General features: G+C 39.9%; 1 protein-coding gene across 4 annotated transcripts; it reads left to right on the top strand.

The window, feature by feature from the left end:
• The first annotated feature begins 335 nt into the window (after nt 1-335).
• On the top strand, nt 336-27,157 carry MDM1 (Mdm1 nuclear protein). 4 transcript variants are annotated; one of them, XM_040595533.1, is made up of 15 exons: nt 336-437; nt 753-858; nt 3,274-3,635; nt 4,104-4,235; nt 6,280-6,435; nt 8,487-8,620; nt 10,788-10,887; nt 15,826-15,864; nt 16,226-16,401; nt 18,767-19,045; nt 20,812-20,960; nt 21,084-21,214; nt 22,201-22,459; nt 23,543-23,611; nt 25,887-27,157. In XM_040595533.1, the coding sequence occupies exons 1-15, from the start codon at nt 420-422 to the stop codon at nt 25,991-25,993; spliced, it is 2,217 nt and encodes a 738-aa protein (XP_040451467.1). In that variant the 5' UTR covers nt 336-419; the 3' UTR covers nt 25,994-27,157. The 4 variants fall into 4 exon arrangements, with proteins under 4 accessions (XP_040451467.1, XP_040451470.1, XP_040451468.1 ...); XM_040595536.1 differs by lacking the exon at nt 753-858 and having other exon boundaries at nt 351-437; XM_040595534.1 differs by lacking the exon at nt 15,826-15,864 and having other exon boundaries at nt 405-437.
• Nucleotides 27,158-27,854: the final 697 nt, after the last annotated feature.

Raw genomic sequence — 27,854 nt, 5'->3', positions numbered from 1 at the left:
GCTGACAGGCTGCTGGGCGAACACGCCTGCCCGTCAGCCTCCTCCAGACGGGCGGCACAGCGTCCTTACCCTGCCACAGGTCGGGGAAAAGGCTTTTAACGTGGATAACGCGGCGGCCGCGCCCGGCCAACATGGCCCCCGAGGGCAGCGCTGTGAGGGCGGGCGGCGGCCGGCCCCGACCCGCAGGGCCCCGGAGGGCTTCGCTGTGAGGGCGGGCAGCGGCCGCGCCCGGCCAACATGGCCCCCGAGGGCAGCGCCGCGGGGGGATGTGGCGGGGGGATGTGGCCGGGCCGCGGCACTCCCCGCCCCCGCTGGGCGGTCCCCGCGCAGGCGCCCGGGGAGACGGGGCGGGCCAGCCCGGCGGCTTTGCCAGGGAACGGCGGTGTTGACGGCCGCGGCACGGCAGCCCGAGCCCCGCCATGCCCGTGCGCTTCAGGGTGAGGCGGCGTGGGGCTGCCGGGCCGCGGCGGGGGGCGGGCCGTGCGCTGCCCGGGCGGGCGTGTTCCGGGCCTGGGGGGCGGCGGGCCCGGCGGCGCCCCGCAGCCGGCAGGAGGAGGGGGTGCAGCCGTGCCGGGGGTGCCACCGGCGAGGCGGGAAGGGGGAGATCCTTGCCCCGAGGCGCGCTGCCCAGTACAGACGGAACGAGTTCAGTCGCGGGGGTTCGGGAGGGATCGGGCTGTGTTTGTTCCCGAAACTTTACTCAGAGATACAGACAGGCCTTTTGCGTACTTCTCGGTACTTCTCTGCTGCAGGGGCTCAGTGAATATAAGAGAAGCTTCAAATGGAAAAGCCCAGAGTTTTGTAGCCCTTCCCAGCAGCAGAAGTCCCTGTGGGCCGGACTGCGGTCGGATCAGTTCGGTAAGCGCAGCCCGAGCCGGCTGGGGTCGGGGCGAGCCTGGGCCCGGCGGGGGTCGGTGACCAAGGTGGCTCCTTGGTGCCTGCAGTTCGTGCGCTTCACGCAGTTAAAAGTACATTCCTGGTCATCATTTACAGGGGTCCTCAAACTACGGCCCGCGGGCCAGATACGGCCCCCCAGGGTCCTCAGTCCAGCCCCCGGTATTTACAGACCCCCCCGCCGGGGGTTGGGGGGGGAACCAAGCAGCCGCAGGTGACTGCCTGCCACTGCATCTGCGCCGGCCCCCTGGTTAAAAAGTTTGAGGACCCCTGATTTAGGATATGTTTTTGAGTGCCGTATTCTTTCTGGCTACGCTGAAGCTTTCTTTGCATATTAGTGCTTTTAGTGTTAGTAAAACCTGAAAAAATACGTGGTTGCTGCCCAGGTGCGGCCTAACTTGAGTCCCAAAGGTGAAGCGCAGATGCTGTGTTAACCCGTACATTACCTGTAGTGCATGGAAACAGTGAGTGAAATTCCATATTTAAGAGACTAACTTTGGGCAAAATCTTATACAAAGTAAAATTCTTGTGAAGACTTAACAGGAACAACTAACTGAAAAAGATGAGCACTAAAGGAAAAAACTTGTGCTGTAGTCTAGGAGTTAGGGCTTGCGGGCATTATGGCAGGAGAATGTGGGGACTGGAAGCAAAAGACAAAGGAGGTAGCATCTGGATTGAACGACCCGTAGGGAGTTGAGGCATAGGAGTAGGGTGGAGAGTGACAACAACAGCAGTGCTCTGAAAAGGAGCGGTAAAAAGTAGGAATTATTGTAGTGGAACAAGACAGATTAACGAGAGAGTGCAGTTCAGTGCAGCGGCACTACGCAGTCGGAGTCCAGTATATTCATGCCTACAATGTGATAACTCTTCTAAATTACAGCCTAGTAATTAAGAACTGACTACTGGGAGTAGGGCTTGTTTTTAGTTGAGTTGCTAGACATTTTAATAAATATTTTTTTCTTGCTAAACACTATGCTTTATATATATTACTGCTTTCTTCCATTACTGCAAAATACATATTTCTTTAACCTTGCTTTCCCTAGCACATTGGTCTGCGTATGGATGCCTGTATTTAAGAGTATAATGTCCTCGAATTCTGAAACACCCAAGCATCCAACCACTAACTTCTTTGTAAAATTGTAATCCATGCTTCTTTTTTAGTCAAACAAAACTGCAAATTTTACAAAACTTGCAATAAAGTCATGAGTTAGCAGTACGGCAATTTTTCCTCCTCACATTGTAGTGATGTTTTTGTCAGGCTTGGTGCATCTTTGCATTCATTTTCACTCCCACCTCTTCTGGCCATTTAACGAGCTATGTCTTCAAGTGTCACTCTTGTCACCTCACAGGACTTGCAGGCTTTTATTGATGGTTCACTTAAGGTGCTTCCTGTTGAAACACATAGTTGGCAGTTTTGAGAATGACTTGGAACATCACTACAAAAAGTTAACAGCAGCAGGTGCTCTGAGTTCCTTCCTGCTGCTTTTCCAGTGTTTTTCTGCTGGAATTATTTCCTACCACCTGTATGTGTGGTTGGGCATCCAGACATTCTGTATACCTTTCACTGTAGGTTGTTCTCTCTTTCTACATTGCATTTTCATGAGATGGAGGTTTTTCTCTCTCCTAAGAAACTGTTTCTTTCAGCCAGTTAGGGGTCTTCACTTATTTTTCTGTTGCAGTTGAGCGGTTTGCAGTTGGATTATGATTTCCTGCTCTAAATGTGCTCAGTTACTCAATGCTTTTCTTAAAATGGTGAGGTAATGTTATTTTCATGTGCATGTGCGAAGGCCAGCAGTTCTTTAAAATAACCTGATACCTAGTTTTGTTACACAGTCTTTTTACAATTTTTGAATTGTTTTTTTGTTTGTACTGTAAAAAGTCACCAGCTGAGATGTTTTTAAATCACAGTTGTATTAGATGGATAGGGATCTGTCAGTGTCCTATTGCAATTGGTGAGAACCTGTTCAACAAGTTGTGTTGTCCATGTGTAATGAGAAGTATTTGTGGCATACTCTTACTGCTGCAGATTGGTTATTCTGTCAACTGCATTCTTTTCATTGGCTGTTAATGTTGTTGTTGTTCAGCTCCCAGAATCAAGCTGCAAAAGATTGTCCTGGGGCCATATTTGCTTTCTAAGGTTTTATCCAACATGGGCCTGGAGCGCCATGTTCCCATCCCTCTTTAGTGGAAAGAAAAGGCATTTGCAGGTAGGAAGGAAGGCAGAATTTCATAGACATGCCCATAATTCATAGGCTGTCATTGTTCAGATCCTAAAATAGTTTTTTCTAGTAATCAGTTGTATGATAAACTTCCAGTTTATTCTTGCGGTACTATGTGTTCAATAGAATGTTTTTGTTAAACCTAATGTGTCTTTTTCAGGAATTGCGAGGGAACCAAAATTCATTTCCAAGAGAAGGGTACCTTACCACAATCCACAGATTTCGAAGTTCTTTGAATGGACAGCAGATTGTGATTTGAATGACCCACTTGAAGCTGAAGCTGTTAAGACTGCAGAGGGTCACACAGATGACAATAACAGTGCTGTGAATCAGGAAAAAATTGAAACACCAGAAGGACCCAGACTCCCCCCAAAAGTTCAGTCACATTCAGTAGATTGTAGAGGTGAAACAGCTTTTGCCCTTGCAGAAAACAACATGAAGAGATCACCTTCTGCAGCTCCACCAAATCAAAATGAAGCATTTTCATCTCCAAAAAAGGAATTAGAAAAAATGGGTAATGGGGTAAGGGAAGATTTGGGTTTTTTTCTGGTTGTTGGTTTTTTTTTTTTTTTAATTGACCAGTATAAAAATTACTAATCTGATGATTCACAGTAATTTAATGCACATACACCAGCCTGTGTTGTGTAACTCTGTCTTAGTTCTGTATTTTGATATTCTACATTGCAGCTTTGCTGTTGGGAGAACAGTACTTTTGAGACCAGATTTTAGTTCCACTTAGGTCAATAGGAATTTGCCCTTCATGTGCCATCACTACTGATTTCAGTTAAACAAGGATTTAGCCAATAGTGACAGACTTTTTGGGGTTGTTGGCTGTAATGAGAAAATGTGCTTTACATTCATGTAATTCATACAACCAAAAACTAAACCAATGGTTTAAAAGCATGCATCGAAAGATACCTGACTTGCAAAACATTCTAGGAAAGGGAACAATTGGTGTTGTTTTTTGTTTTTTATTTTTTATGTTGTCAGCTTCACAGAGTCCTTCAGAGGAAAGCAGGCATGAATATTTATTTAAATACTTTCCCCAGAAATTCTGAATATCAAAGCCAGTTTGTTTGGAAGAGCCCTCATGAAAAGTCACCAATACTTGCGGCTGAAGAGGTAACTTTAAAGAATCCAAAAAGTAAATATTTTCTTTTATATATCAGCAAAGTTGCTTGTCTTCCAGGATTTCCTTGCTTGCTCTTTTAATGGGGGAATGACAAACTTGAATGTTGTTACATGATTATTATTTTTGGTTTTCCTCCCAATACACGGAAGTATTAGACTTGTTTCCCTGTGATTCTTTGTTGTAGTCAGGTCTAATTACTTGTTCTGCTTACGCCTGGTTGTATTCTGTCCTTTCTAACAGGACTGTTTTCTTCTGTTTGCGTTAATTTACCTTAGGGACTGAGATCCTACTCAACATTACCCTTCATTTTTATCATTTTTATGTTACGTAGTATATAGCTAATCAGCAGAGGAATGTTCAGGTGTTCTGTATTGTAATAACATATCTTGGCACTGAAATCATTCAGGTTTCGCTATTTATTCTCATGGTCTTTTATGGGTTACCACAGTTTCTTACTCTCAGTCTCCATCTCTGTGCACGTACGCTTCTAAGCCCTAAAGTGCCTCTCTGTAGTGTTTTTTCTGTCATGAGGACTGCTTGTGTTTATAGGTAGAGGCTTCTGATTCAAAGATCCTCCTGTGGCATTTTAATACGTCTTACGAGTGTTAGGATTTTCTAGGATTGGAAATGCTGTTATTTCTAATTAGACCACAAGGATGTGTTTTCAGTTCATTGTTACTGGGGTCAGGACTTAGGAGAGACAGTCCATCTTTTGGTCATTCTTCAGTATAAAATGGGCACTTTGCTCTTGTTTTGCCTTCTATTTCTTCACTAGGAGCATATACATTAATGGGATTGCTACAGATGGTGCACTTTCTGTTTTTACCCACAGGTAGCAGATTTGTTCTGTAATGGCTTGCAGAGGCAATAAATATTGATAAGTAGGATCAATCACTATCCTGTCTTTTTCTGTTGGACTTACTGTGAGATACCTGTTTCCCAGCAGTCCCTTATCCAAGGAAAACTCAGTGAAATGCATGACAATAGTATAGAAGCCAAAGGACCATCTGAGGAAGAGGGAGGTGCCAGAAAGTCACCTTATGGAAAATTTCGTAGAGAATTCCATTTGATTCTATTAGAAATCAGTTTGATAATTTCATTATTGATGCTTGTGAACATTTGTGCTATTTCAGAAGAAAGACTGTGGAATCTAAAATAGCAAACTTCTTTTCACAGCTTATACAGAATAAGAAGCCATAAGAATAAGTCTGTAGGGACTACAAATCCTTAGATAAATAGAACTTTGCAAAAATTTAAATATATATGAATGTTTGCAGGTTCTAAACTTAAGATGAGAATTTAGTGATAAAAATTATACATCTTAAACAACTGATACTCTTTTCATTGCTCTTGATGTGATGGAGAATATACCTGAATACTGAATAATGATAATACCTTTCCCTTGAAGAGATTCTGTGAAAGTATCCAAGGTAGGTTATAAGTCAGACCTAAACTGTCACAGCAAAGCTGGGGAAAATGTATGCTTGTGACATATGGCATGATGTTTTAATTGGGCACCCCCATGAGGAGATGATACCTGACCATGTATTGGGCAAATTCTCTACCTTGATTTGTGATACAATATTGATTCGAAAATAGTGGATGGCTCAAATTACCCGAGCCCTAAGCATCCAGTTCTAAAACACAGAACAGTTGTCTGTTACTTATGGACTGGACATGTACTGAGGACTCATGGCATATGTTTTAAAAAATATGATCCTACATACAACTCTGAAGGTGAACTGTCTTACCAAATAAACAAAACCTCTGTTAGTGAACTATAGTAAAAACAGCATTTGACCACAGGTTTAATGGTGTCTGACACGGTCACTTTTAAATGTATTTTTATCAGATTAAGTTTCTCTTCAGTTTGTCCTAGAACTTAAATTAGTCTGCATGTGCTGTATTTGTACGCATGGCCATCTCTCTGCTCATATGTGAGTGTGTTTGCATGAATTGTTTAACTGGTTTTGAAAATTTAGCCTTAAGTTAAGCAAATCACACTCTTACTTTTTTGTTTTCTTTCCCCCTAAGGTTATTTGCAACACAAGTAAATCCATGCCTCTGTCTAAATCTCCTGCAATTGCTTCTGAAACTGCATATGAGAGGAATTTCAAAGAGTCTTCTCCTGTTAAAGGTCCACAAGACAGAGATGGTTCAGAAGAGAAAGAATTTCCAGTTTGTGAACAAGTAAATATTTCCCTAAAAAAAAAAAAAAAAAAAGACATTAGTATACTTCTATAATTCTGATGGTTCTTTTCTGTAATGTGGGGGTGGGTTTATTCTGAAATTTTTTAGTTACATTTTAGAGCTGTTGCTAATGGACTGGACTCAGTAGTGGTTTAGTATAAAAGACAAAACAACACTGTACAGCTCTGTTTGCTCTTAGGGGTTTCTTTAGCGGGTTCTGTAGTTTCTGTAGTGCATTTGTTCGGTGTACAATGACATTTTAAGTGTGTTTTTCCTGTCACCTTAATTTATGAGTTTTCAAGTGGTTTGTTTTATCTTTTTTCTTTTCTTTTTTTTTTTAAATTGAAAATCGAAATACTGGTTTTAGTCATTAGGATAGTTTCTAAAATATAAATCTTGGATTTATGGTCTCTTTGGTACCAGTGTAGTCTCTTGGTATGCAGGAGGGCTGAGTGGGAGGTCTCGAACTTTTTGGATCTCATAAATCAGACATAGTGTGAATTAAAAAAAAATACTTTGGTGAATGGAAGATGCCACAATTGGAACTGATTTTCAGTCAGTAGTAATTTGAAGAAACATGGAGGCAGGGTTACAATTAATTTCCCTTTGCCTTGATAAGTTGCAAGGTAAGTAACTGTATTTAGCACAGGGCTGTAACAGGGCATTGTGTAGCCTACATGGGCTGTTACTCAGTTCAGAACATTAAAATGTCTTTTGTGAAAGTAATTTGGCTGAGGCCTTGCATTTCCTTGCCTTTCTGTTGGCTTGGACAAACTTAAGTGGACTTTTAGGAAACATTGTTACGGCCGCTTTACCAGATACATTTAATGAAAATGGAATTGTTTCAGACTGAGACCTTCTAAAACCAGGTGAGAGCAATTTAGACTGCATGACAGCTAACCTGTTTTGCAAGGTGGACATATGAATGTCTATGTTTGTAGCAAGTTGCCAAGTGTAGTGTTGTCTAAATTTCTGCAGGTTAGTTAACCATCCTTCAGGTAGAAGGACCACATACAAGTCTCTTCAGTACCCATTTCTGTTCCCTGATAAACAGAAAGAGCCATTGTCATTGCCCATTGCTGAGCAAAATGCATACTTAATGTGGACTGCCTGTAGCTCAGTTTAAACCGTTGGTACTTCTGAGGCTCTTAAAGACAATTGTTGGCTTAGAGACTTGATCATTTACAACTCATAAATCTCATCTGGGAATGAGGAATTTTATGTCCCTTTTGTCTCTTTTAGCAGATGTGAAGAAAGCTTGAAAGGCATGAAGCTTTCAGGAAGCATTTCTTTGTAATACTGGAAATTCAGGTTATGTTTTCCCAAGAGAGCTAACAAAATGAAGGAAGAGAAGGCATGAGAAGGGAATTTTGGTGAAAGTGTCAAAACCTTTTTGTTTCTACTGGTGTCTCTTCTGTGATTAATAATTTGAAAATGTTTTGGGGGATTTTGGTGGGCTTTTTTTTTTTATTTTTATTTTTTTCTTCTTCTTGAATTTGAACATTATGTGTGAAGATCTGTACCTGAATCAGAAATTATGCTTGAGATTTCCAAGAGGATAAAATAAGCAGGAAAAAAAATATCTTTGATGTGAAAACCGAAGGAGTCAGTCTGACCCTTTATTAACCAGAATGGCAGCAAATGAAAAAGTTGCCTTTTGGTTTATTATAAATGGGTTTATATTTCTTGAGTATAAAGCTAAGAGGTTGTGGTTTTTTTATTACAAATTCCAGAAATATACATGTTAAATCTTACACCAGGTTAGAATGCACAGCTATCATTTTATTTCTGTGTTTTGTGTTAAATTCATTTTATAAAGCATACAAAATGCATTGTCAAACTGGCTGAATGTTGTACTCGGAACCTTAGCTTTGGCATTTCGCGAATTTATTTTCGTATTAACAAAGCAACGTAATACTCTTGTTTGTATTAAATATGCAAAACAGCTAACACTAAAAATAATCTTTTTGTGAAAACTTGATGTCAAAAGGAATATGAGGGTTTTCAGATTGTTAATTAATGTGTTATTTTTAAAATTATCTTTGCCTTAGAATAAGAGGGAAGAACCATTTCAAAAGCCAGCAGAAGATGCAGCAAAACAAGGGAAATCAGAACAGAAACATCCTAAACAAAAAAATAAGCAACTTACCAATCCAAAGCCCTTCTCTGTACATGCAAGTCGTGGGTATGTATAAAATAGGAAAAATTAGCTTAGTGAATAGGTATATGGCAGCCTGATGTTTAGAATTATGGATGATGGATTTTAACAACACCATACTACAGCTAGCTGCAGGAGCAAATGCCCCCTTGCAGCACTGGGATTGAGCTTCCTGTGGGTACATCTAAAGATGGTGTTAATTTCCATCCCCTTTTTGGGGCAGTGGGAGTGGAAGCTTTATAACCACACTCGTTCAGTTGAGTCTTCTGATGCAATAATAATATTACTAATAAATTTAACGTGCATGAAATTACACTGGTGTAGTGCTGCTACTTCAGTGAGTGCTTTGGACGTTGTAGTCAGCTTTGAAACTGCTCTCCTGTGCTTGTTTGTCACACCTTAAAACTCTGGTGATTGTACTTCATGTATGTTTTTTCTAGTCTGTACCACCACCTGTCCCAGAGTAACAAAAGCAAACACGTGACGTAAGGGGGAGGAAAGAAATCTGTCCCATTTAGGGTAATCTGACAAGCACAGAAATAAAATGAAATTGTATGTTACTGAGCACTACCAAAGTATCTTTTTTCTTCTGCCACACACCTACGTTGCAGGAACTGAACTCGTTTCCATTTTCTACATATCTGAGATATACCAAGAGAAATAAAAGCCCAGAGTGGATGTAGGTTTTAAAATGCACAAATTAATCCATCTCTGCTGTCTTTGTGCTTACTGTATGTCCCAGTGATTGCTTTCACTTGCATGACTTTCTGGCAGTGTTAAGGCATTAGATTAAAGATGGGAGAGGAGACTTACCTAGGTCTGAATGCTGTTGGATATCAGGAGATAATTACAAAATGATCACCTGGAATTCTATGAAATAAAACTGCTTTTTTGGAAAAGTGAGTGGCTATAATGTAGGCAAAACCTTTAACTCTGGTTTTCATTGCTCTTTGATATAGTAGATTGTAGTCAGTTTTGCAGTGAGCAGTGTGTAAAATTCTTGATCATTTGCTATGACTTTTTTCATTTAAGGGCAAATTTCTGCCTTTACGCCTTCAGTGTGGTAGCACAAGGCAAAGTTTTCTAAAACAGTCACTGGGCAGGTAACTGGCAAAATGTGCAGGTTCTCAATATGCAGACAGGACTGTCACTTTGTATGCAAGCTGTATTGCATGACCTGCTTTTGCAGCAGAATGACTGGGATCAAGGCATGGCAGTGATGTGTTTTTTGAGCTAATCCATTAATTTTGCAATCAAAACTGAAGGAAATTGTCAGTTTCAAAGAACAGCACATATGGAAATACATCTTGAATATAATGGGGTTTTTTTGCCTTGGTATTTTTCTTTTTACAAGGTGCATTTTATTCTTTGACTTCAGGCTTTCATGATCTGTTTCAGAAGAAGAACTGAAAAAGAGAGATTTTTCACCCAATGCTGAATATATTAAAATAAAGTTAGTAGTGTTCTGAAGCAAGATTAAAAACAAAAACCTGTTCAGATTTAAGCTGATAAATCCACAGTTCAGTGATTAAGGACTTGAAGTATTGTTTATTGCCTGCTATAGGTTAGATGATGTTAATTTTTCTGTGTGTGGCAGTAGGGAAAAAGAATCCATCTTTTCAAGTGCTGAGGCCTTTTGAAGATCAAAGCCAGTAGGACCTACATGAATTATACTGATCATTGTTCTGGTAGTCAGGTGTTTCTAGCCCCAAGAGTTTACACACATACCCCCTCTGCTCTGATATGCAGAGTGCCTCTAGAGTGAAGTTCATAGAAAGAAAGGGCTTGGATACGTTAGTGCCAAACCAGGCATTTTAACTTAAATGCACCTTCATCAGTGACTTAAACCAAGGTGCTGTGCTTTGCCTGAAGTAATTGAGACTGATGCGTGTGTTATGATCTGCTGATACGGCTGTCAGGGCAAAAGCTTCTGGCAGAAGGGTTGTGAGGAAAAACCAGCAGGAGTAACTACGGGAAGAGCCACTAGCTCTGAGCCTTTTCACAGCTTTCCTAGTTGTGTTGGTATGGATGAATTGTGTTTCAAAGCATGTCTTTCACATCTCAACCCTGGCATTTAAATGCAAATCTACTTAAGATTGTTGATATAACTCTTTTAAAGAGTATTCTGGATAGCAAGCTTTACTTTTTCCGTCTTTTTTTTTTTTTTTTCCCTCTCTCATTCCTGATTTCTTAGGAAGATGAACACTGAATATAGGTCAAAATTTTTGTCTCCAGCCCAGTATTTCTACAAAGATGGAGCTTGGTATCGTATTAGGAGTAAAGTTCCCAACCAGGTGAGTATTCTTAAAAAATCTGAAACCTGAGTATGATTTGTATTTTGATTTATAGATGCAAAATCTTTGAATTGTGGTGTTTATAAGATACAGTTTTGAGACTGTAATGCTCATGACTAAGCTCCCAAACATGAGTATACAAAGACAATTAGGTCCTGACAAGTCAGTATACTATATAGCAAAAAAAAATTAGAGATGATGTGACTTAAAGAGTATATTAATGTGACATCCAAAGTGAGGGAGGAGTTTTGTTTCCCTTACACAGTATGTACAAGCTTTGATTGGGCAGGGCCAGCTCGGTTGGCAGATCCTCTAGCTGTGACTAACCAGGTGGCTTTTGCTGAATGTGTGTTCTGATGTTTGAAGGTCCCACCACCCATTGCTTTCAGTGTAGTCTTTAGCGGTCTGTTGTATTGTTGGATTTTCCTGGAGACTGGTGCATGATTGAGGGTGAGATACACCCACTCGTTGCCATGCTCTTTGGCCCAGGTATCTATGAGGTTGTTTTGGAAATGAGCCTGGTTGTCTGACTCAATTCTTTCTGGGGTGCCATGTCACCTTAAGACTCACTTTTCAAGGCCCAGGATCGTGTTCCAGGCAGTGATATGGGGCACAGGGTATGTTTCTATCTATCTGATGGTTGCTTCTACCGTTAGCACATGGCACGTGCCTTGATGGGTTTGTGGGAGTGTGATAATAGTTGATCTGCCAGGTCTCCCCACGTTTATATTTTGGCCATCGTTCTCCATACCAGAGAGGCTTTAAACGCTTGGCTTGCTTAATTGCAGTGCATGTTTCAAATTCATGGATAACCTGTGCAGTAGTTTCCATGGTCAAGTCCACCCATCTGTGTTGCATCTTCTCTTTGATGGCCTGAGATCTGCTTGAACCACATCAATCTCGGCAGCCTGATCTGTCTGCTGATTGCTTTGATGTTCTTCAGTGGCCCAGCTCTTGGGTGCATGAGCATGTGCGTGACATACCTTCACAAGGTTCTCCACCAGGGCAGTGATATCTTGCCACAATGCAACAGTCCAGATGGGTTTATCTCTGCACTGCCACTGTGTGCTGCTGAAATGTGAGTTTCCTCATCACTTGGGACCAAGCTGATGTGGAAGGTGGAACTGTGGAGCAAATGGCTCTAGGGTGTTGCTCTTTGAGATTTTAAAATAAAGTTCTCTGAGAACTGCAGTAGTATTGTGGTAGCGTTCAGTTCTGTGTTTTCTCACTGGACTTAACCTAGCAAGTAATTTTATTTTTAGGCAAAAAGAGGTATGTATTGAATACATACAAAATAATGAGAAATAGGTCTTGGAGTTTAAAGTATATCGTAGCATTCACTGATTTGTAATCAAATTTTGTATATGCGTGCATGAGGTAATCAGTTCTGTGCAAACAGCCTCAAGAGGATATTAGAGGACTAAAAACAAGCAATATTTTTATTTTTGATATGTATTGATACATGCATTAGATTTACCGTAACTAAGGCTGTAGAATATTCTGAATTATTGCATTCAGCCTAAGTGGTATACAGAATGCTTCTGTAGAATATTATGTCATTTTAATGGCATGTAAGACTTTCATGTAAGATTGAATGTTGCATCAGTTACATTCAAAACAGGAGCAGTGCTCAGCTTCAAGAGCAGCTAACTGGTAGGCAAGTGAAGGGAAAGGGATGTGTTGCCTTGGAGTACGTTGTGTTTGCGGCACAGCTGCCGGGAGGAGTCACTGCAGTACAGTCGAGGGAAGGAATGAGGAGACTGCAAGTGGAGGATGAATGTTCTGTTTTACCAGGCAGGATCCTTTAGAGGTTGTGTTTCAGAGATGTTGGAAGTACGTATGTGCACCATTTAATTAGAATGGATGAGAACCAATAGAAAGAAGTCACTTGGCAGTAGACATGAAGAATTAGAAAAAGAATTATCAGGATTTTTGTGGCCTTCTAAATGAAGGAGTAGCTGGAGGAACCAAACTAATTTTTATAATAACAAATATTTATTGATGACAAATGTGCTTAATTACACATTTGTGATTACGTACATGTTTTTATGTATGCATGCTTACATTAGATCCTAGTATGAGTTCATGTAGAAGAGCCTTTTATAATTGGAATTACGTGAATTTCTCCCGTCTCTGTTAGACTTCAAACCCCATGCCTGTGAGCATGTGTGGTGGTTTAACCCCAGCACGCAGCTGAGCCCCACACAGCCAGTTGTTCACTCCCCTGCAGTGGGATAGAGGATAGAACTGGGAAGGTAAAAGTGAGAAAACTTGTGGGTTGGGATAAAGACAGTTTAATAGGTAAAGCAAAAGCCGTGTGCATGAACAAAGCAAAACACAGAATTCACTCGCTACTTCCCATGGGCAGGCAGGCGTTCAGCCACCTCCCAGAAAGTGGGGTACCATCGTGTGTAATGGTTACTTGGGAAGACAAACACTGCAACTCCAAATGTCTCCTCCTTCTTCCTTCTTCCCTCAGCTTTTCTTGCAGGGTGTGATGTCATATGGTATGGAATATCCCTTTGGTCAGTTGGGGTCAGTTGTCCCAGCTGTCCCCTTCCAGTGTCTTGTGCACCCCCAGCCTGCTCATTGGCAGGGCAGTCTGAGAAGCAGAAAAGGCCTTGATGCTGTGTAAGCATTGCTCAGCAGTAACTAAAATATCCCTTTGTTATGAACTCTTGTTTTCAGCACAAATCCAAAACATAGCAACATAGGAGTTACTATGAAGAAATTTAACTCTATCCCAGCCAAGACCAGTACAACATATCAAACTAGTTTTGCTAGTGGGCAAAGAATTAACATTTAGCTTGTGTAAATGTGTTCCTGTGTAGGATTTTTTCTATATGGCATTTTAAAATTTGCTGTTGTCTTGTTAGTATTTCCATATGTATCACTGAGGGTTATAATTCTTAAGAAGCTTCTTGTGGGTGTTGTAAAAGCAGAGAACAGGGTTAAAGCTTGGAATTTTCCAGTCTTCAAGACAGGTTGGAAGAAAAACAAGGTTAATTCTTAAAACCTCTGATAATACAAGAATAAAAATTGTGATAGACCTGATTCTTGGCCAAACTTGTTTTTCTTGTAGCATCCATCAACTTTTTTGTTTTAAGAACCACACGATAGGATCCAGCATGGCTAAAATAGCAGGACTGAATAAAGTATTTCATTCACAGTTGAGATATAAGAAAGAATCTAGCCATTTGAGAGATATGTTAACAGCAGGTTAAGTGCATTGGTTTTATTGTAAAGCAACAAAAGTACTTTGGCCATTCACAGTATAGGCTGCCCAACAGTCCTTTTGGTTTCTACATGACTTGATGCTGGTTCCTGTACTAATGCACAGACATGAAATGTTCTTCAAACCTGTATCTAACCTCTACATCTGGGGGGTTGTGGAGACTCACCCCTGCCAAAGGTGCCTGCAGAGCATCTCTCACTTAGTCTAAGTGATTAGATGATAAGCTCTGACTGATTCAGTCTGGTTTCCCCCCTCAGTTGCGACCACACATGGGTAACTTTGGGTCTGTAGTTCTGAGCCCAAACAGGTGAACACCGTAATAGAATCCTGGTATGACCTTAGCTGTAGCAATTATTCCTGGACTGCTACTCTACAATATATTATTTTTTTTTCAGCAGTTGAATGAAAAAATCTCTTTGAATTATGCTTTTGAAAAATTAATGCAGACAATACATAATCACAGTAGGACTCTCCGGGGCCTGTGTCCTGCTGAGATAATACTGCCCGCTGAGTCACTGAAGGAGACAGTTGTCCTTTGTACTTCTTCACAATTTACTGGAAACATGGTATTCTTCCTCCCCCTGCAGTGTCCTGTTGCTCTGGATTTTTATTCCTTCTGTTGTGTCTATCGTAATTAATTTTTCATTCTTCTTGAAGTGAATAACCCAGTAAATCACTTGCACCTCAAACTTTAAACTGTCCTCTTAAAATGAGAAGCATCTATTTTTAATGGGCTTTTCTTTGGAAGTTTTGTGGGTCAAATCGTGGGATGTTAGCTGGTGTGGGCTTAGTGGGTTTCCATCTGCTGCATCCAGTTAGTTTTAGTGGGTTTAGCAGAATTTGGCCCGCTAACTCTGTTCGTTACAGGAAGAATGATGCAAAGTCTGTAATGAAAGAAGGCCAAATAAGAAAAGCTATGTAAATGTGCTAGGGGAAATGGGGAAATGTCAGTATTTGTTTCCTGCTCTTTGACAAAATACTTTTATCCTGTGAACCATTTTTTAGTAAGCCAGAATTCAGACAATATCACAAAGTTATTTTGAATAACTTAAACCATAAAATTTTGTTGTTGCTTTTTCTTCCTGCACTTTAGTTGTGTTTGGGTGGAGGACACAAATGGTGTGAGTGTTTAAATAGTTTTAACCATGAAAATGATAGTGTGTAATCAGCAGTATAAACTCTAAAGAGAGGGCTCATCACTTTTATTATTTTAAGACTAAACCTGACATCTGAACAGTTTTGTATCATTATTACAGTTACTGGTAGCCTAGAAAGAATGAGTTTTTTATTATGTCTTACAGTCGCATCAAGAGTTTTCATGTTATCATTAGCTCCTTGTTAAGTTTAATATAGCTAGAGACAGTTGCAGTGTTCACAGTTTGCAAACTCAGTATTACACATGCACATAGACCTGTTGACTTGAAATAATCATAAATTAGTGGTGAATGTACTTTTGAGTGCTAATGCATAGAAATCTAAATCAGTTTCCTCAAGCTTGGCAAGAACTGGTGAAATACCAGTGCTGATACTTGTTTTACAGCTATTAAACTGAATCTTAGGGAGGCAGCATAGAGCTATGTTGACAGATTTTTAGTATTTAATTTCTCACTTAGACTGTAATAAAGTTACAAGGGTGATAATAACAATACAGTGTTGAAAGACAAATAAGAAATTTAAAAATAATTCTGTATTCCTCTTTTTAGGCATCTCAAAACACCCTAAATTCCATGTGGTATATGGAGGTTGGTTGCATTTAAGTTCCTGTTTCAGTGTTCGGAGCACTTGTCTGCTGATGGAAAAATTAGAATCCAGCACTAAACTTACTCATAGTTGTTGCATAACTTTTTGTGCTAATTGAATGAATAATTGACAGTCTTGCTTTGTCTTCGTGGCTCAAACAGGCTTACTAAATACATACTTCTGTTATTTTTGCTTTCCTTATGTTGCATTTACTGCAGCATGCAGTGTTTGTGCTGTGGGTGGCCCTATTTTGTGAGTAACTTGCCTTTCTTCTCTAGCTGCCATTAGCTAATGCAAATACTTTATAATAGCCTATTAGTGAACTTTAAACAGACATGCAACTCATGAAACTTTGATGTGTAGGTGAGAGAGCTTCGAGAAAGAGCAAAGGCTTACAGGCAACGAGTAGAGGGAACACACTTCTCCCGATATCATCTTAATCAGATCCTGTCCGATAATAACAGTCTTTGGGATGTGTCCTCAAATTCCAGTTCAGAAGAAGGCATCAGCCACAACATCAGAGCACTAGATCTTGCTGGGTAAGGTTGTCGTTCCTGCCTATTATTCTTCAGCTTTGAAACAGAGTAAAATGCTGAATATAGACTTAGCATAGTTGTGAGATTTTGGATGTTTGACTTTATTCAAGATGGAATTGGACAGGGTGCTTGATCCGTCTCATCTAGGCTCCCTTTCCCCATAGAAAGTTGGACCAAATGGTCTTTCAAGGACCCTTCCAACCTAGATTTTTGTACAGTTCTATGATATGTAAATTCTGCAGAACAGATGAGGGCATTTGCCTTTTCACAGATACATCAGTTGATGTGTACTCAAATTGAAAATGAGGCAAAGTTCAGTCTTCTGGAAGAAAAAGTTACTCCTTTATAATTGTCTACAAGTGCATATTTAATGTGGCAACCTTAGTCTCATCAAGTCTGGAGGAATTTCACACTTGAGTCATACTGAAGTAATAACTCTTCTTTCCACTGGAATGATAAGGAAATATGTTTTGTGTACTCAGATGTTATTAATGCTCTTGTGCAGATTAATTAATCTTGTGGTCAAGTCTCAGACACCATTTAGTTCTGAGATGAAGACTTAGGAACTGGAATGGTGTACATCCATTTTCTCCTTTCTATGAAGGCCATCAGAATTGGCAGATGTTAAATCCCTTGCTAGGAAAATTCAGAATTAGTATTTTAGTAAAATGTACAGGCTGCTATTGCTGAAGCAAGGAGGAAAATAAAAGCAATTTGTCTTCTCTGAGATGTGATTTAAAAACAGCACCCTGAGTGCCTCTCTTTGTAGTCCACTTAGACTGCGTACACACAGTAGTCTTCTGTGTGTGAGAGAGATCTACCCATGTGCATGACTGTAGCTCTAATAAGGGTTAGTGGATGACGTGATGGAAAACATTATTTATTACACTACAATGTGTGATATTAAGTATGGTGTAAATTTTTTGGTTTACTGGTTTGATTTTTTTATCTGTGAAATACAGATCATAGAATCATGTAATTGTTTGGAATGAAAGGAACCTTAAAGATCACCTAGGTCATCTGCCATGGGCAGGGACACCTTCTCTACTGGACCAGGTTGCTCAAAGCTCCATCCAACCCGACCTTGAACACTTCCAGGGATGGGGCAGTCACAACTTCTCTGGGCAACCTGTTCCAGTGTCTTGCCACCCTCACAGTAAAGAATTTCTTTCTAATATCTAATCTAAATCTATCCTCTTACAGCTTAGAGCCATTACCCCTTGCCCTATCACTACATGCCCTTGTAAAAAGTCCCTCTCCAGCTTTCTTGTAACCCTCTTAGGTACTGGAAAGCTGCTGTTCCCCAGGCTCAGCAACCCCAATGCTCTCATCCTGTCTTCATAGGAGAGGTGCTTCAGCCCTCTGATCATGTTTGTAGTCCTCCTCTGGACTCACTTCATCAGATCCATGCCCTTATTATGTTGGGGGCCCCACAGCTGAACACAGTACTCCAGGTGGGGTCTCATGAGAGTGGAGTAGAGGGGCAGTGTCACCTCCCTTGACCTGCTGCTTGTGGTTCTTGTGATGCAGCCCAGGATACAGTTGGCTTTCTGGGATGCAAGTGTATGTTGCTAGCTCATGCTGAGCTTCTCATACACTAGCATCCCCCTAGCCTTTCTCCTCAGGGCTGTTCTCAATCCATTCTCTGCCCAGCCTATATTTGGGCTTGGAGTTGCCCTGACCCACATGCAGGACCTTGCACTTGGCCTGGCTGAACTTCATTAAGTTCTCACAGGCCCACCTCTCAAGCCTGTCAAGGTCCCTCTGGATGGCATCCCTTCCCTCCAGCGTGCCGACCACACCACACAGCTTGGTGTCGTTGGCAAGCTTGCTGAGGGCACACTCAATCCCAATGTCTGTGTTGTTGACAAAGATGTTAAACACCACTGGAAGATGTTAAACAGATCCTCTTACTGATCTCATTTCTGTGCACTGGGCTAATTTATGCAGATTTCTGGGAGCAGCTGAGAGTTTTAAGTGTTAAGTTAAGAAACTAAAGAGTAGTTTCAAACTGCTTGGCTTTCAGAATTGTGCCGTCAGGCAGTCCCTATGCACGGAACTAGTTATTTTTTGAGCACTTCTGATAATCTAACTTGTTTAAATTGGAAGAAGAGCCCTAATTTTACATTGCATTTTTGGAAATGGTAATCCAGAAAGAATTTTCATAGACTAGTTTGAAAATGGGTTGTGCTTAAACGTCAGGTAAAACTTCAGTGTAAATTTAACCATTCATCATGTCTACTATACCACTTTTTCATATCTGAGCTGTACTTTTGGCAAAGGACTGAACTGGATGAATGTATTCTACATAGACACATACGTATTGTGGAAGTCAATAGTATGGAACACTGCTTTCTTTCTTACCTAGAATTTCTGAAAAAGAGACTGCACCAAGCCCCAGAACTCTGCAGCAACCTGACTCCCAAGAACAGCCACACCAGGACAGCACTGAGAAGAAGGACGTGTCAGATGCTTTAACTGTTCCTGTCAAAAGGCGTTTAGTTTGGAGTGAACAAGAAGGTACTGAAGAAAGGGAGAATCAACAATCAACAGAAAAGGAAGAAAACCAAGATGAACAGACTGCAGTCGTGGCTCAGCAGTTAGAAGAGAAGAATAAGGATGCCAGTGAAGATAAGAAAATTGAAGGGTAAAGCTGAACTTTTTTGTGGTGTATATATGTAATTTTTTCCTCTAACATCTCAACAATTTGTAGGTTAACTCGTTTTTGGTTTTAAATGAGATTTATTTAAGAGAGTATAAGTTGGTGTGACATTACTTTTGTTTTTAATAGTATGTTAAGGAATGAGAAGGTTCAAGACACTGAGCTGCTTGATGAAAATGGATCTATCATTAGGAATACTGGATTTCTAACTTGCAAGATGGAAGTATGTAGAAGCATGAACAATGCTGATGGTTTTTTTTCCCAAAACTATAAAATTTGTAGTATGGGCCTCTCAGAACAGACTGTTCATTACACAGCAGCCAAGTGTAGTGAAAATTAAAGCTTACCATTTGCTTCAAATTGAAAGTGTAGTGTTGATAGGACTGAAAGGATAGGATGCATGCTAATATTGTACTTAAGCATCTGTTTTTCTTAAATATTCATGGGAAAAGATAAAGGGCTTGGGGAAAAAAAATAACTAGCATCCAGTAGTTGCAGGTGATTATGTTACTGAGCACAGGTGAGAAGATGGTGGAACAGTATACAGAAATAATAAGAGGTCAATTCAATATGTGCATAGTACAGTACATAGCACTGTATTTGACTGTGGAAGGACCCATCTTATATCTAATTACAGAAGTCTCTGGCATTTTACTGTGCAAATTTTGCATACTTTTTTTCAGTAGAACAATATTTTAGTTTGGTCGATATTTAAATCTGAATAACTTTGCCCCTTGTCACCGTACTACCTAAGCATTTTGTATTCCTTACTGGGTTTTATCTTTGGTGTTTCAGGACAAATTAAAGGTAAGGAATTTTAATTGTCTCCTTTGGCGATAATATTCTGTATGTAAAACCCAGGCAAAGAAAAGACCGAGGTGCTAGACTCATACAGAAATTAAATTCAGGCTTTCACAACCATCATCCTGAAAACGTTTCTAAGTTTCTTTCTAATTCTAGAGATTATCTAGTTCATAGGTGTGTCTCTGAGTCTCTGATTGACATTGAAGATTTTCCTTTATCCTGCAGTGTGGTCGTGTGTGTGCTGAGATATGCTCTGGACTTGGCCGTGCAGAGCAGCTGAACACCTGCGCGTTACCTGTGCCCGCTTGAGAGCTAGAAATGAGGCATTCTTTGCCTACATGTCCTAAGAGCTTGTCTAGCGTGCACTGATAGGATCAGGTTCCTTGCACAGTGTGGATATGCAACCACCTGCTTTTGAAATGCACCTGGAGGAAGAAGACAGAAGTGGTAGTGCTGATGTGTTTAATAACCTGGGAGCTAGAGCGATTACATAAACGTGGGATACTTCGTTTCAGTTCTACTACATTGACTGAAAAGAATCAAACTCAGATTCCCACCTCTAAGGTGGCCACCGGGTTCAAAGTTTTTCTGGTTGAGTACTCTTTCCAGCCCTCCTGTTGAGTTTCTGCTAATGTGCAGCAATACATTCAAAGTTTATTGGGACAGAGGGAGCCTGAATTTGCACATTGAGACTGTTTATGTATTTTATCCAGTTACATTAAAAAAAATAAAATACAGAAACTGTGTTTTAGAGGCTCAGGGGCTGGAATCCAGGACTCCCCATTGCAAACATATGTTTTAGCTACAGGCTGTTAGTGTTTTATGGCACTGTCTTGCCTTAGGCTTCATTGTAGGAATGTATTAGAAACTTAAATGCATGAATGCAAGAACCTGAGTCCTTAGCTAATCTTTTAGTTATTTCTCTCTCTTTTTTTTTTTTTTCCCAGTGAGAATGCCTTAGTATTGAATTCTTCTGCAGCTGTGTCAGATTCTTCTTCTGTATCCTCGAGGACAGGCGGCAGGCTTCCTACTCCAAAGCTGAGAGCACTTGGTGGAGCTCAGAGGACTCATCATGATCTCACTACCCCAGCCGTTGGTAAAAAGACTTTTAAATGCAAAGCAGTATTTCAAGAACTAACTAAAAAAAAGGACATGTATGAATTGATTTATTAGGTTATTTAAGGTAATAAAGCATTTTTCATCTTCTCCACTACAATAGGAGGTGCAGTTCTAGTATCTCCTCCAAGATGCAAGTCTTCATCTTCACAGTGGAGAACACAAGGTTTAGATACAGAGCCTTCTTCAGCTAAGCAAGGTGCAAGAGAAGCTTCAAAAAGAAGGTCCTTCCGGGTGAGTCAGAAAAGAGATTTACCATTATGCAATTAGGAATGTGCTTTTTAAGTAATTATGAATAATCTATTTAATAAATTGTTTTATTGAGTTGCCATTTACTATTCTAAAATTCTCAGCATCTGTGACTATAAAAGGCTGATGTCTGAATAAATAATTTTTTTTGTAGTGTTAAGCAAGAAGTTGAGAATTTTGGAGTGAGCTCCAGTTTGGTTTTTTCTGCTAAATGCACAGGATCTGTTTAAAAAAAAAAAAGTAGAGAAGTTACCATCAGGAGTTGTTCATTTCCCCATTAATGTTCCTGTAGCTTGCCACTGACACAGATCCAGACACTGGGCACAGCTCCAGATTCCTTGACTTGGAAGAAATTCAAGGAGAGGTTGGCTGCCTATGTACAAGATAGGTGAATGTGCCATAATAGTTTCATTCTCCTTACTTTTGTGCTTCTTTTACTTTGCAGCTTGCATAGTTACTAAAAGGAAGATAGAAACATACAGGAGTTGTTTAACTGTCTTCCTCTCAAAATTGTGATTTTTTTTTTTTTTCGTCAAGTTGCACTTAGTCTGCGTTCTACAAACACAGCTAGCATTTCACTGCGTATGTCTTCTGTACTTAAGTTCCGTAATAGAAGGAGACACAATTGCATGAGAAGTTGGTTATGTAGGTTTAAAATACACAAACACAGTTTTTTGCTGTGAAGAAAATATGCCTTTGGTTTGACCTGACTGGATTGCTTTCAGACCGCGTTAAATACGTTATTAGGAATACATTTTCTTTAAGTTGTCTCACAAGCTTGAAATACTTATTCTTCCAGTACCTTCATGAGAAGTGTAACAGTGTAAGGCCAACATTTGGTGCATATGTAGGGATCTGTACTGGAAGGCTGTATATGAGATGTTGGGGTTTTGTGGTTGGGTTTTTTTTGTTGTTTGTTTGTTTGGGATTTTTTTCTCCTTTTTTTCCCCCCTTTTTCTATTGTGTTTTAGCCTGGTGTGGAAGTGAAAGCTGCTTCACTCCTTACCTCTCCACCTGCTGGGCTGGGAACTATGGATCCTCTGCCACTTAGGCAGCATCAGTGGTCTCCTAACAGTGTTACTGATGAGCAAGTTCCTCTTGCTGCAGCCCATCAAGAGCATTCACCTACATCTCCTGTGCTGAAGACAGCCAAAAGCTGCTCTATGCCTTACTGGAGTCCCTCTCGTCGTATTCAAGGGACTCTCAAGGATCCAGAATTCCAGCATAATGGTGGGTTTTGTGTATTAATTGGCTGTGATAGAGTGCTGCAGGATGGAAATGTCTACTGTGCAGTGTTCAGGACAAGAGAGTGCTGAGCTTGCTGCCTTACAGACTCTACAAAGAATGTGTTGTTTGTAAACAAAAGCTTTCCTACTATATGTTTAGTCTTGCTGAGGAACTGTGCACAACTCTCCACCTTAGTTTCGCCTTTCACTGATGTTGTATTCTAATTGTCTGTTGTCTAATTTTGGCTTCCTAGTTTCAAGAAGTACTTACTCATTATGAGAGTAATTTGGTTTAGCATGGACAGTTGTAATTTTTAATCTTTAGGCTACAACTGGATGCGTTTCCAGCTGCAATTACCAACAGTGGTATGTAACTGGGGACCTTTATAGTGTCATGTTTTCTTGCAGGAGTTCTGGATTTCTGAGAGATAAGCTCCTTAAATGTTTCTGCAGGATATGCAAACAAAAAAGGCATATATAAAAGGTTTATTGGATATTGAAAAAAGCCATTTCTTGGCTGAGGAGGAAATTGCGCTGGAGCATTTCAAAGATTTTAAACAATGTTTAGGGTACTGGGGACATAAATTTGATAAAGAAAAGCACCCTTCACCCTGTTGTCAAAATAAAGTTTATGTGCTGAAGTCCCCCTTCCAGAAAGACTTTTTGTAGCTGCTTAAGGTCCCACAGTTCTTGGTCCTTTTACTATGAAGATTAGCTAAACTAAAGTAGCATTTCCATTCTAGAATGGAACAAGTAGCTCTCAGGTTAGGTAGGATGGTGAAATCCAGAGAATTTCCTTGGAAAGAGGTTAGAATCAGTGCTGTGTTCTAGCTTTCCACCTTAAGTACAGTTCACTAAGGTAACTTGTAGCACCTACCAGAGATATGTACCTTGAGAAGAATACAGTGGAGTAAGTTTCTTTTACCTTAACTTAAAGGAGTCTTGTGGAGTTTTTGGTATGTTTGCCACTTATACAACTCACGTTTTGGAAATAGTGTTGTAACATTTTTAAATGTGCTAAAATGAAGTATTATCCTTTGTCTATTTTGAAATGATTCAAAACTGTGCCTTTGACTTTCTGTCTTAGGGAATGTTGGCAATCCAAAAATGAGATCTTTCCAGTTACCCCTTCAGGAAAGAAACTATAATGATCAAGGTATTTCTCATCCCAAAGTATTATTGTATCATGTGTATATTACCTAGATTAATTTTAACTCTTGCACTATTGTGAGAAGTTTCTGAATGCAGTAAGTAATACTAGTTTATGTGTTTGCATGAATAACTACTTCATTATTTCATCAAAATTGAAAATATTCATCCTAGTAATCTGAAGTGTAGATATGAAGGTGTCTTCTAGTATGAATAAATTATTAAATGTGGTTGAAAATTAAATAGACAATTGTAGCTCAATTTAGTTGCTGTAGCTTGCTCGGTTCCATACCTAAAATTGTTGCTTCCTCACACATTTTTTTAAGCCTTTCTGTTGATAGCAACAGAAGCAAACTGCAAAGTGATCACAGCTGAGGTTGCAACTGCAGTAACTTCTGTTGCAACTTTAAAAAGGTATCGAAAAATTTTAAATGAAAGATTTTACTTGTGAGACTTCAGCACCAGATATGCAGCATAGAATGATTTCTCTGGCTTTAATTTTCACACCTGTTCCTCTGCTCAGTGCATTAGTGGTGCTTATGGCATCCTGTTATTCTGATTGCTGTTTTGGCCTTTTTTTCTGTTTACCGTGAAATTAACCTAGGGGAGCAGCCAGTGCACAGCCCACCAGTGCATCTTCTTGGCCCTTCTGTGGGCAGACAAAATAGACTCAGTAGCGTGAGTCAACCAAAAGCACTGTAGCCTCATTAGCTTGATCTGCTATACATTATTTCTTTGCATGGTATATGAGGCTGAGCTTGGTGTGGTGCTGTGCTAGTTGCAATCACCTGTGTTTAGTTCAGATTAGAGTATGGGCAAAGCAAGCTTGTATCTGATTGCAGTTTATTTATAGATATACCCCAGAGCAACCAAAAGCTTTTTTCTGTACGCCTTGTGCTTGTTTGCTCCTTGGTTTTAACCAAGATTCTGGCTGATTCTCTATTTTACTCATTGCAGTTGACTGGAAAATGTGTGGGTTGTGCAGATGGCTCAGCCAAGCATCTGTGTGTCTACATAAAACATGCAAAATCCTATAGCAGTCTGCAGCTTCCCACAAGGTTGCTGCACACAGACTAAGTGCTGTAATTGCTGTTTAGTTTTTTTCCCCCCTTTTTTTTCCCTTACGAGCCAAAAGATGATGTATGAGCTTTCAGAAACAGGTGCAATGTGCCAACTTACAGATATTTCATATGCCCGTATTTGTTCATGTACATACAACCTGGGAGTTATTCCAATGACATGTCTGTTTGCAGAAGTGCATTTAGCAGTTTTCTCGTACATGGGAATATAGTTATTGTGCATAGTGTATGAGCCGGGTACGGGCTGTTTAGATCACTGTATTTTAAGAATTTAGAAATACTGTTGAAAAGTTAATTGAAACACTGACAAAGTACAGGTCCTCTTAGGATTGAGTTGTGGAATTTTTTGGTTGGTTTTTTGTTTTTTGGAAATTTTTTTGGTGGTGGAGGACAGGACTGGGAAGTAGTGATACCGTTCTTTTTAATCCGTTGCAGGAGAATGGGTGTAATTAAGGTCATTTTTCATAGAGAGCATCTTGACAGAGCCGTAGCAACATTTTAATAATGATGCTAAAGTATAATGTTGTGCTTTATCAGAGAAGCAGCGTCCAAGCTGCTTAATTTTAAGAGTTCTGCTGGGTGTGAAGTGGACCTTGTATTCAAAAGGAAGACCTTTCAAAAGTACATTTTTAAAGCATGCTTCTTCTTGTCTTTGTATTAAACTTCCTGTTTTCTTCGGCTTGTGACACAGTAGCCGGGTTTGGCATAGAAGGGCTCTTTTGGCAACATAGGTTCTGGTATTTTAGTCATGCGTTATTCTAAGGTTGTCTGCTTTGCTTGAAACAGTGGGTTGCTTTCATGAATACGTTACTATCAGAGTCTAGTCCATACAGACTTCAGTGGCAGAGGAGCAATTTCTGAGGTCTTCTGACACAGGAGAGTAAATGTAAAGATGACTTGGAGAATTGGGCAGTTCCCAGGTGACAGTAAGGATCTCTCTCATTCTTGAGTTTGTCAAGAGTTGGGCATGTACCTCTCCTAAACTTACCTCGCATCCTGGTAGCTTTCTAGTGAGATTCTTCTCCAGCATATCGGTTACCAAGTAATACAATTAAAGTGTATTGTGGTACTATTTTAGCATCTGTTGTGAAAGAGGGCATAAACATATTTGCACTTTCAAAGCCTGCCCTGAATGTCAACTGTGTTTTAATATGTATATTTAATCTTCGTATTTACTTTTTCCCTTGTTGCTTTTCATCACAGATGACAGGTTGTCTCAGATTTCTGCTCGCTCGGCAGCATCTAGCTCTCTTGCATCTCAGATACTGGAACGAGCTCAGAAGAGGAAGGATTTCTGGGGCAAGACATAATACCTCCCACCTGTTGTACAGACGCTGTTCTGTAAAATTATTTATTTATTTTTTTATAGTTTGTAGTGTACATTTCAAAGAATTGTCATTGTAGATATCATGTAGCATCCTTTCACTTATGACTAATGTGGCCCAACGCTTGGGACTTGCCATCCCAATGTAAAATTTCAATATTTAAACCAGTGTTGAAAATGTAGGTCCTTTATATCTGAGAGTTATGTCTTAATTCATTATATCACAACAGCCATGTGGGGTTTTATTTTTTTTTACAGTGGCACCTCTTGAAACCGAGATAATTATTTTTTTATGCAACCTGTGTGTTACTTTTCAAGGTATTCTGCTGCAGCTGTGCAGTATGACCTGGGACAGTATTCAGGGGCAACACCATCATTCACCAAACACCTCCCTTGATTTTAACCAGCTATCCGTGCTATGTTTGTTTATGTTACTTTATGAATTGTCAGCACAACACAGTGCTGTAACAAAAGGTTACTACTTACTGGTACTTTTAACCGAAAAATTATTTCTTAATGAAGCTAGCATGGAACATACAGGAGTTTGAGAAAAGGACACTTAAGTGCTAGGGTTTGTTCACGATCCACATTTTTTTGGCCAGCATGACTGTTAGAATTCAATGTGTACAGTATTGCAGTTTGTCAGATGTACTGATGTGAACATTTGTCTTATTGTGGGCAAGATCTGTGTTTGGTGTTAATTTCAACTTCTGTAGAAAAAGCAACCTCAGCCACCTTAAACAGTGGCCTCCTCCAGCCCCACTTCAAACTCAGGGATTTAGGAGTAGTTGATCTCTGAAAGTAAATGCAGAAGAATGTTTTTTTCTTGACTTTGACATTTTAATTACCTCTCCTCCTAGTTCCCTGGTTTTGGGAGACTGACATACTGTTGTGTCAGTCACATTGTCACAGTGAAAAATGTTTGTGATTTATGCTGACAGCTTGTTTTATCTTTCCAAGTGATGCAAACAATTTAACATGAAGTAGAGGGAAATAGGTAGCTAGCAGGCAGTTTGGTTCTTCTTGTGTGGCTTCAGGTTCTAATATTACTTAATTTGGAAATTTTATACAAGAAATATTTTAATTTTGTACACATTTGTTCACATTTTGATTTTGTATACAATAATGTATGTGTATTACTGAAAATAAAAAAGGTTGTTTGATTTGTTTCTGTCCAGGTTATGCCAGATAAATTCATAGAGCCTTTTATGTTGGCACTTGTCTATTTAGTTATGTTTCACCTGTTCAGCTGGAGTATCTGTAGACTTTTGAAAGACAAGGTGTTAGCTCAGAACTGATATTCAGAAAGACTAAGTTACTAAAGCTGGATACTTGGAATCATGAATGCCGTACAGGTACTTGGAATTGTGACCCAGGGCAGATGGGTGCTACACAGGCTGGAAAGCTGCAATGCCCAAAAGCCCAGTCTGCAACAAATAAGGTGTTGATTTGAAAAGTGAGCGCTATCTGGCACTGATCATGTTAGAAATTAGTGTCTACTTCTTCCAGAAATTGTGCATTGCAGTAGCTTTCTACAAGTGGAGTTTTTTGAAACAAATCAAGGTATTTTATCTTGAGGACTTCTGGGATTATTCTGTGGCATGCACTTAATATATAAGTTATAACTGGTCAGAAAGTTTCTACTGAAAGGGAAACTGTATTTGTGTGCAACAGCCTTCATGAAAATTGCCGATTTTCTTCTGGCAATGGCTAAAAAATGGAAATATTTTTGTTTAGGAGGGAATATTGCTGCAATGTATTGTGGGTGGGTTAATTTGGGTGTCTTCTGTCTACGTTCTTCATATTCGACATGTTCTCATGGCCAGGAGCTCTCATCCCTTTGTAGT

This window comes from Falco naumanni, chromosome 5 (assembly GCF_017639655.2).
Source record: "Falco naumanni isolate bFalNau1 chromosome 5, bFalNau1.pat, whole genome shotgun sequence".
Lineage (NCBI taxonomy): Eukaryota > Metazoa > Chordata > Aves > Falconiformes > Falconidae > Falco > Falco naumanni.
This window is presented reverse-complemented; position numbering and strand designations above follow the sequence as displayed.